Genomic DNA, 11,228 nt, shown 5'->3' on the forward strand with positions numbered 1-11,228 from the left:
TTTTTTATTTAAGTCCACACACTATTTACGCTTACCATGCTGAGTTTTTTCTTCAGAAATACATGGTTTTTACTCGCCATAAGTAATAGGTTGACTATACTTGGTGTATGGAATGATTGTAAGGTGTACATGTCTGACTGGCTTGTGTGGTTTGGTCTGTTTCGCAGATAGATAGTATAAACAATAGATCAGCTGTATTTGTTGTATGGTGTACATGTCTGTCTTGCAGGTTTCATCTGACTGTGACCTTTTTTTCATGGTTCATTTGACAATGGTAAGTTTTTGTGGTTTGATTCTATTTCTCAGATACCATGCATAAGCAGTAGGGCCTCTATATTAGGTGTACAGAATCATTGTAAGGTGTACATGTCTTGTCTTACAGGGTTCATCTGACCTTGACTTCATGTCAATGATTCATTGGTCAATGTTATGTTATCATGCCAGGTGTATTGAATGATTGCATTGTTAACATGATGTCTGGCAGGGTTCTTCTGATCTTGACCTCATTTTCATGGTTCATTGGTCAATGTTCAGTTTTTGTAATGTAACAAGGTCTGTTTCTCAGATGCTATATAAGCAATAGGCTAACTATATTTGGTGTATGGTATGATTTTAAGGTGTACATTAATGTCTGGTATGGTTCAACTAACCTTGACCTCATTATTATGGATCATTGATAATGTTAAGTTTATATGATTCTTGTAATAAAACCTTCATATTACAGACTTTCAACATTTATAAGTCTAATCATGACTAGTAAAGTAGTGAGACATTTCTGTGTGTGAATTTTATATTTTGCAAAAGCATGCAAATTATATGCAAATGAGCTATACCTAGCTGCTGATAAAGCCCTTGACATACAGTCTTCAACAATTGACAGGTCTTTATACAATATATCAAGCTCTAAATTGTCTCTACTTTTTAAAAGTTGTGAATAAATGTAACAGAAAATCGAAAATTACACCAAATATCGAAAAAACGATATGACATACAATAACTTCTGACATCAAGATATGTTTCATTTACCTATCTTGATATCAGATGCAAAAAGTTTGAAGAGAACAAATCACATTGTGTAAATTTATTTGAAAATTTAATTAATTTCACTAAATTCATATAGACTTTTTATTAATCATGAGTAGAAGCTCCTTTAGATCTTTCAACAATTATTTGAAGAAAAAAATAAAAACCCTACATTTTGATGGATGAATATATAGCATGTTAGTTAATCCTATCGCTCAAAGTTTATGCGAAGCTCATCGCATTTATATTGGTGAAACACAACGTCTATTGTTTTTAATATTTTAGGAAATTCCGAGACACTGTATGAATCAGTTCATAAACAGATTTTTAGCCTTCCATCTAACTTTCGCCTGTTTCCAGCACATGATTATACAGGTATTGTAGAAGCTTTTGAATTGCAAGATCTGCTTAATTGTAGACTGTAGTTGTACATTGGTGATTTATCATATCTATATGATTTATCATACACAGTCAGTTTGTCATTCATTTTGATTTCAGGATGCTGCCTCAAATATATATATATATCAGATTGCAACCTTATTTGGATATATGGTCACATATAAGAGGGTTTGGATGGGGTTTACAGAATAGAGAATAATGGGGAAAATATAGAATAAAGGACCAAAGAAATAAAGAATAGACCAAAAAAATAAAGAAAAGAGAATGGTTGCTAAAGTATAAAGAATAGAGAAAAATGGCCTAAAAATTTAAAGAATGCAGAAACGAAGGACCTCCCACCCCATCCAGACCCTCATATAATGAGAGGAAGATCCCTATTGATTTTGAGGTGCAAGGTCATGATCATAGTTAATAAAGATGTACCAAAATTTTGTCAGAAAAAGGGTTTTCGGATTCTAAATCAAATATGATGTCAGATTGCAACCTTGCTTGGATATATGTTGGCATACAATAAGAGGAAGATCCCTTTTGATATTGAGGTCACTGAGTCAAAGGCATTTTTCAATTCCGTTCTCTAACTTAAGTTTACCTCAACCAAATGTTATGAAACTTATACACAATGCTTATTACCACAAATGAGATCAAATAATTATACCCCTGCTTTAAAAAAGAGGGGAAAACCTCTGGCATTTCATTACATCAATTCATAAATTCAAGTAAATTTCATGTTTTAGCAGTCCTAATCTGAATTCAATTGTTTTGCTTGAACAAGAAAATAAATACTAAATAGAATATTCCCTTCTGTTACTTCTATATGCATTGCATTGGATCTCTATGTATACATTAATAGTTCATAATCTTCTTATTGGTATTTTGTCAGGACAAACAGTAACTACAGTGGCAGAAGAAAAAACATTGAATCCAAGACTGACTAAATCAAAAGCAGAGTTCAAAAACATTATGGAGAATCTCAACCTTCCATATCCAAAACAGATTGGTATGAATATTCATGCTTTATACTTACTTTTGTCAAAATATTTATTAATTAGTTGTTGGTTCTTTAGTGTCCAGCAGTTTCAGGGTGAGTCAATAGATTTAAGGTGGATCATCGGTATATATTTCTTCAGATAGATTTTTTTTATACAACTTGCGTACATATTATGTTATGGTGTTGTCTGCGTCTGCGTCTGAAGACATTTTGGTTTGCAGACAATAACTTGAGTATAAGTGCATGGATCTCTATGAAATTTTAGAACAAGGTTCCATACTGCTAAAGGATGGTTGGGATTATTTTTGGGGGCTATTGTCTTAGCAGTTTTGTAATTAGGGGCCAAAAAAGGTCAGTTTTACTGGTTCATAGAAAATAAATTGGTTCGCAGACAATAACTTTAGTATAAGTGTATGGATCTGTATGAAACTTTAGCACAAGGTTCCATACCACAATAGGAGGGTTGGGATTGATTTTTGGGGTTATTGTCGTAGCTGTTTTGTTATTAGGGGCCAGAATGGGGCCTAAAACAATTATTTGTCTGGTTTTAAGACAATAACTTGAGTATAAGTGTATATATCTCAGTTAAATTTTAGCACAAGGTTCCACACCACAATAGGAAGGTTGGGATTAATTTTGGGGGTTATTGTCATAGCTGATTAGGAATTATGGGCCAAAAAGGGCCTAACAAAAACAATTATTTGTCTGGTTCACAGACAATAACTTGAGTATAAGTGCATGGATCTCTTAAATTTTAGCACAAGGTTCCATATAACAATAGGAAGGTTGGGATTTATTTTTGGGGGTTATTGTTGTAGCTGTTTAGTAATTAGGGACCAAAAAGGGGCCAAAAACAAGCATTTTTCATGTTTCAGGACAATGATTTGTGTATAAGAGTATAGATCTCTATGAAATTTTACCACAGGGTTCCATACTTAAGGAAAGTTTTGATTGATTTTTGGGGGGTCATGGTCCAATCTGTTTAATAATTAAGGATAGTTTTGATTGATTTTTGGGGGGTCATGGTCCAATCTGTTTAATAATTAGGGGCCAAAAAACTAGGATTTTCTGGCTTCTGGACAATAACTTGAGTATAAGTCTATTTATTGCTATTTAATTGTGCCACAAGGTGTTATATCATAAAATAAAGTTTGGATTGATTTTAGGGGTTATGACCTTAATGGTTTAGTTAAAAGGGGCCAAAAATAATTCTTTTGTAATACTTTGTATAAATTGCTTATTTCTTTAGCAATTTCAATGGGGTTTAATTCAAAGTCTTGAATTCTTGCATTGAGGTTCTTGAAAATGCTGAATTCAATTGGGTATTTTTAATTTGGATTTTGGGTCTGTTTTTGAATTGATCCATATTAAGGTTTAAAGGGTCCAAAATAAAACTTTGTTTGATTTCTTCAAAAATTGAATTATTGGTGTTCTTTGATATGCTGAATCTAAGCATGTATTTAGATTTCAAATTTGGGCCTTCTTTCAAATTGGTCCACATTAAGGCCCAAAGGGTCCAAAATTATACTTTGTTTGATTTTAAAAAAAAATTGACTTCTTTGGGTTCTTTGGCATGCTGAATCTAACTGTGTATTTTAAATTTTTGATTTTGGGACCAGTTTTCAAATTGGTCCACATAGTCCAAAATTAAATTTATTTTGATTTTATGGAAAAATGAATTCAAGTGGTTCTTTGCTAAACTGAATCTAAGCATGTATTTAGATTTTTGATTTCAGTTTTCATTTGGTCTAAATCGGGATCCAAAATTAAACTTTGTTTGATTTCAACAAAAACTGAATATATGTGGTTCTTTGATATGCTGAATCTAACAATGTATTTAGATTTTGGATTTTGGGCCCCTTTATCAAAATGGTCCACATTGATATCCAAAGGGTCCGAAATTAAACTTTGTTTGAACTAAAAAAAAATGAATTCTTGGGATTCTTTGATATGCTGAATCTAACCGTGTATTTAGATTTTGGAAATTGGGTCATGATAGGTAAAAGTCCAATTTCAAGTTTTTCAGTCACATTTATTCTTTGCCATGCTTTTTTTCAAAAATATAATAAAAAGAATGGGTCAAAGTGCTATTTTTCAAGCTTTAAGTCATGCAAAATTGCCCAATTCATGAAAAAAAAAAATGTGACTAAAAAGAAATCTATGAGATAGAATTTTGAAATAAAATATGGGAATATAGGTTTATAATATGCTTAAAGAAAAGAAAAAAGAAAAAAATGGTGTCACCAAACCAGGCTTCCAAAAAATGTTAAGCCAGCCGGACATTTTTTGTTTTTTCCCAATTTTAATCTCTTAAGACTTAGTAACAAAAGACAGTCATGGTAATCAGCTGAGCATCATATAAACAATGATTGACTTAAAAACAATATTAATCTTGACTTTTGATATAAATCTATGTTCTGACGTAAACTGTTAAATTGACAGTGCATCATTCGAAGTGTGCAACATCAGCGTACTAATATCTGCCTTAAACTCTTTATTTATGCAAAATTACGCTGTCAAAAACTGTACTTTCATTTTTAAAAAGTACATTTTTCTAATACAGGATGTTGACTTTACAATGGTAAAACACAGACCAGAGACCGATACTTAAAATCTGTGTACATTAACAAAGATTTTCCCTCTCAACATTTAAGCGCCAAATTTGTAACCCCCCTCTGTCCACTGTACATATTTACCTTTTTTTTTAATCACAAAATTAATTATCCAAATTGCACCCATTCCTCCCCCCCAAAAAAAAATGCGACGGAAATCTTATAGGTTTCATCATTTGACATTATGCAGGTATTTCAGCATAGCTAAATACACTTATATCCCTCTTGCTGCCTCTTATTTAATATGGTAATAGTTCGTGACCCAGTAACTTCGGTATAGCTCTGTCAAAATATGACGTCATTCGATATGTGACGTCACACAATAATTACGTTGTACATTGAAGACCTATTTAAGCAAATGTCATATGTCACCATAGCAACAACCTCACATTAACTTCACTTTGTGTTCACATATAGAAGCGAGGTAATAAACCCGGGTTCGACCCACATAAACTCCACCTAAAATGAGGGGTAATTTTAATCTGAATTCGCCCCAAGTTAAGGCGTTCACACGACCTAAATTTTACCCGGATTAACTAATTCTAGTCGAACCCAGTTTAAAAAGGCATAGTGTGAACGGGGTATAGTTCAAACAATGTTGTTCTGAAGATTTTTTCGCTTAAAACCTTTATTACTACTTTTTAAATTTTTATCAAATCATATTTATATAGGTATTCCTGTCTGATAATCTAAATCTTTTTGACTAAATTAATTAGACACAAACTGCTGAAATTTAGATAGACAATCAATGTCCGGTACAAAATAGTTTACCTGTTGCCTGAACAGGTAAATTAATTTTAGCTGTCAGACAACTAATTAACATTGATTGTAATAAGAAGGTTTTAAAGTTGGGTTTGTTTTGATAGTACTTATTCATCATGTCACTTTTATAACCGAAAATGTGTGGTTGTGTAAGGCAAAAGGTCAGGTCAAAAAGATCGCATAAACTTCAATTTTTTCTGAATTATGTTAAAATGGCAAACCATCGTTATATGTCCGTTTCAGGCTCGGCACATCAAGTCAAAAATATGATTTAACGGTCAAGTCCGGACAATACGACTGTTTTGGAAGCCATGCACCAAACTTGTTTTCTTGCTACAAGTAAAAAATCAAAATTTCATTAATATTTCTTTATAAAAATTTTACTATTACTAATAAGTGTTATCTCCCCTCAAATGTCTTATTTGAAAAATTTATTCAAACAAAAACAAATATTTAGTATTTGTAAAAATAGTATAAATAATACAATAAATTACTTATTTTTCTTAATTTAGATAAACAGTCTTACACATTAATTGCCAATCTGTCTAAAAAATTTGCAGATTCAAGCAAAGAAGTAGACCAATTGTGTACTGCTATTTTACAATCCAAGATGGCAATAAACAGTAAATCTACCTTAAATGTTTTAAACAATTTTATGACACCTAATTGTTAATCACTTTTATAGTCAAAGAAAGACACAACATTATATTTTCTTGACACAGCCATTGTTTTCTATTGAGAAGAAATACCCTTACAGTAAATAGGAATGGATCAAGATTTTATCAGCTTTCACATTGTAAGAGTTTAAGGCCAATCATCAAGGATTATCAATTATTTGGTATTGATTTTTACTGAAATTAACAAGTTTTTATATGAAATTGCAATTTTATTTGTAAGACTGTTTATTTAAATGAAAACATTTATATCATTTTGTCTTATGGAAAATTGTTTTCAACAAATACAATTTTTGTTTTTATTTATTCAAAAGTTTAAAGATACTGATAGATATAAGAGGAGAGCAAAAATGCTCAAATGGCAAGATCTACTTCTTCAATTTCTACCAAAATAATAGGAAGATTTGTTATAGGAGTAATTGCCACTTAGGGAAAATCTTTTACCATTTCGTCTTCATTTATTGTCTTGAAAAGTATAATAAATAGACAGAAAGTGTAAACATAATTAAGGATCAGCCATTCAAGATCTACAAACATACTCATATGACTCATCTATCAACTGACCCCTAATAAATGCCTGTACATGATGATTTAGGACCAATTTTATGGAAAACTACAGTATATCAGGTTTTTTCACATGTTTTATTTTTGATTTGTTCATTGTAGCTTGATAACGGTTTTAATCCCATTTTACCCCCATAAATTTCCCTGCATACTGTGGATTCATTATTATTTGTTGGATACCAATTTTCGTGGATTTCGTGGGTACAGGGAAACCACGAATTTAAATGTTCAACGAATTACAAATGTTTCATATAAAAATATGCTGACTAAAGCAAAACCACGAAATCAAATATCCACAAATATGGAAGTTTTCCTCAATCCACGAAAATTGGTACCCACGAAAATAAATGAATCCACAGTATTCTAAAAATAAATTTTGAACAAAATTATGATAACATTAATGTACATAAGTTTTCCATAATCTGATATTTTTCTTTGGCCTTTTTTGTGGAGTTACTGTATACTGGTTTGTACTTTTTTCGTGTGCACTTATTTTTTTTCACTGATGAATTCACATTTATTTAATTTCGTGGTATCTCCAAAACTATCAAAACTTAAATAACAGACTTAAAATATTCAAATGTTCATTAATTAGGTCTTCATTTGATTAACAATACGAAATTAAATTAACTAGGATTATTCAATCATTATAACAGTCATCTGTTCTTTATAGGTTATTATCTGATTAAGTTGTTAAGTTACACAAAAAAGCTGTCATATTTGGCTTGGGCTGAAACTACTTGGTTATAGTAGTCTCAGGCTTTGGAGCATTATTTGTTACCTTTTAATTGGTTTTCTGTATGTATCACTGATGACGTTTTAACAGTTTCACAGTTCAATTTTGGTTATGCAAGGTAAACAAGGTAAACAAGGTAAACATGCATGTTCAGATGTATACGTTCATTTTTAATCAATGGTTTTGATATGCATGTAAGCTGCATATGTATTTGCTTGTATTTAGTTTTGCAAAATTAGTGAAAATAAATACACCCCTGAAAAAGGTATTTTTACAGTAGATTACCTAATTCTAAATATTATTGTTATAAAATTAAGGAGATGTGGTATTTTTGCCAATGACACAACTCGTCCAAATGATCTGTATGTAAGCAACTATAGGTCATCGTACAGCCTTCAAAAATTAGCAAAAGCCATACAGTATAGTCAGCATAGAGATTGTTCAAGCAAACAGTGCATTTATCTCAAACTAGTTTTGGTTCAAAATGTAATATCAAAAGTAAACTGTGTTGCTTATTTTTTCCAGATAAAGCTTTACCTGCAAATATGGTTTGTGGACTGCAAGATCTTCAAAGCTGAACAAGACTATGATTGACTTGCACTAAAATTTCTGTAGTTTATAACCAAGAGTCTTTGTGAACTATTGCTGTGGCTGGTGTTTTTGACTCCAAGGAATCAGTATTGCTTGCATGGCATCCATGTGAAATTTTTATCTTTTATAGTCCCAATAATGTAAAACTATGTTCAGTCATGAAAGGCTGTCTCTTATAATATACATGTCTTCATCCAATATACAATGTAAAAACACCTTTGTGAAGATACAGACCATGTTTTGTTTAATTAAGACAAGTTAATTAAGATATATTTTAATCATATTATCAAGTGAGATGGTACCAGAATGGACTGTTGACTTGCTTATCACATGAAACTAGAGTAACTATAGTCTTACAGATAGGATTTCAAGCAAGAAGAATGACCAATATTTGATCCTCATTGAATGTGCAACTGTAGTAAAAATGATTAAATGTGCAACTGTAGTAAAAATGATAAAAATTGTTATTTTACTCCAGTTTTATTTACAGTTATAGTAATGGCAACCTCTAGGTTGGTTAGTTACAGTCATCACTGGATTTATTACTGAAAGGAAGCATCCGTGGGATGATTCATGTCTAATTAAGACAAATATGACATGTTTTTGTATCCAGATAAATGATTTCATTGTATTTCTGAAAAAAAATCATATTTTTCTTCCAAAAATAGTTGGAATAGGACAGACAATGACAGATAAATTATTTAATCAACATTTTTAGCTTCCTTTATCTTAAGGGCAAGTATGAGCTGTACAACATAAACTATTTTTAATTTTAGAATAAAATCTAATACCACTTGTGAAATTGCAGTTAAACTTGACAACAAAAATCTGTATGGTGTGTAGTTCCAAAGTAAATTCTAATATACATGCCTGCAAACCAACATGGAACTACTACTATAAATAAAACATAAATGGAAAGATTTTAGTAAGCCTTGGGTTTAAAACTAATGTTTATCTTTAATGGTTTTCAGTAAACATTAATCTTATTTCCAGTATATAGTTTTATTTTGAGCAATAAATACAAACTGCATATTTTTAGACTGGACTTTAAGTATACGTACTTGTTTGTTATTATTGTCATAGTTTTAAGTTACTTGTATTGACTTTAAAAATTAAAGTTTTCTACTCTGCTTCAGATATCGCACTATACTCTTATTGACTGCTTATTAGGGTAATAGAAAGTTTGTTGTTCCTAAGATACCATAGTATGGCTCATGAACCCAACTGCCTTCAACCGATGCTTCCACTATTTCTGAAACCCAGATTATTTGACAAAACATTAAAAAAAAATCTGAATAATGGGCCAATTGCTTTCTTAGACTGGTAATTCAATAGTTACCCAAGCCCAATTTTCTGGGTTCCAAAAAAAATTGCTCTTACTTACTTAAATGGTTCAGATGATTGCATTAAACATGTTTATTTTTCCTCATTTGCAGTTTTGGCGTGAATGTACCAAGACTGTCTTATTTTCCTTTTTTTTTTCAAAGGTGGTGGGGCTGGGGATAGTTAAAGCCCTGTTATAATTCTTTCAGTTGGGCTTCTGAAAAAGTTTTTGTTTTGTTTTAGGTGCCAATTCAACTGCCTAAAGGTTTATATGTTTATGTTAGTCATTAATATGTGTATAGAGTAGATACTGGGATGCACAAACATCAATAAATATTTAACATTGTTGACATTTTACAAGTGTTATTCAAATCATAAACATATGGAACTAATTTAATTAACTCTAAAAATTAAATGATGTTTACCTTCAATTGATATTTGTGCAACCTATTCATGGTGCACAATACAGGCTCCTTGTAGCTTCTAGTATTAGGTGAGGGATACAAGGGTGACCTAATAGAATAAACTAAGGTATATCAAATTGCAATTCCCTGCAATCACCTTATATTACATTCATCTGAACAAAATATTATACATGTTACTATTTTTATCTTGTTTTTATAACATGATAATAAATGTTTTACTTTTTTATCTATTTGTTGTTCCTCAAGACAAAAAGAATTTTATATGACTGCAAATTTTTGCGGTCGTAAAATGTTATGACGTTGTTGTTGTCTGAAGACATTTGGTTTCCAGACTATAAATTGATTATAAGTGTGAAGATCTCTATGAAATTGTACCACAAGGTTTCATACCACAAAAAGAAGGTTAGGCTTGATTTTGGGGTTTTTTGTCCTAACGGTTTAGGAATTAGGGAACAAAAAGGGGCCAAAAACAAGCAATTTTCTTGTTTCAGGACAATAACTTGTGTATAAGAGTATGGATAATTATGAAATTGTACCACAAGGTTCCACACCTCAAAAGGAAGGTTGGAATTGATTTTAGGGGCTATGGCCCAAACCATTTACGAATTAGGGGCCAAAAACAAAACAAAATTCAAAGTCTTTGATTCTTGGGATTCTTTAATATGCTGAATCTAACTGTGTATTTAGATTTTGGATTTTGGACCCCGTTTTTTAATTGGTCACCATTGAGGTCTAAAGGACCAAAATTAAACTTAGTTTGATTTTAACAAAAATTGAATTCAATGGGTTCTTTGATATGCTGAATCTAAACATGTATTTAGATTTTGGATATTGGACCATAATAGATAAATATCTTAATTTCAAATTTTTTAAGGTTTTTAGACCACATTCATTCTGTGCCAGAAACCTATGCTATGTCAAATATTTAATCACAATCTAAAATCAGAGCTGTATTGCAATTGTAAGTAGATTCATGGTTAAAAATAGGTACAGCATAAATTCTATTTTTAGAGAAGAAATTGTGTATAAATATAGTTTGAAATTTAATGTTCATTACTAGATATTTTGAAAAATAATAAAAGTTATAAGTTTTATAGATTTTATAAAGACATTGTATTAATGATTAATAAT

The 11,228-nt window shown here is 30.9% G+C and overlaps 1 protein-coding gene across 3 annotated transcripts in view; it reads left to right on the forward strand.

Moving 5' to 3' along the window:
- Positions 1-10,323, forward strand: part of LOC127701178 (persulfide dioxygenase ETHE1, mitochondrial-like) — a 29,181-nt gene extending 18,858 nt beyond the window's left edge. For all 3 annotated transcript variants that reach the window (XM_052205006.1, XM_052205008.1, XM_052205009.1), the window contains 3 exons: positions 1,309-1,398; positions 2,303-2,419; positions 8,284-10,323. In XM_052205006.1, coding sequence (XP_052060966.1) covers positions 1,309-1,398; positions 2,303-2,419; positions 8,284-8,336 — 260 coding nt within the window. In that variant the 3' untranslated portion in view covers positions 8,337-10,323. The remainder of the gene's footprint in view (positions 1-1,308; positions 1,399-2,302; positions 2,420-8,283) is intronic.
- The last annotated feature ends 905 nt before the right edge of the window (positions 10,324-11,228 follow it).

This window comes from Mytilus californianus, unplaced genomic scaffold (genome assembly GCF_021869535.1).
Source record: "Mytilus californianus isolate M0D057914Y unplaced genomic scaffold, xbMytCali1.0.p SCAF_5, whole genome shotgun sequence".
In the NCBI taxonomy this organism is placed as follows: Eukaryota; Metazoa; Mollusca; class Bivalvia; order Mytilida; family Mytilidae; genus Mytilus; species Mytilus californianus.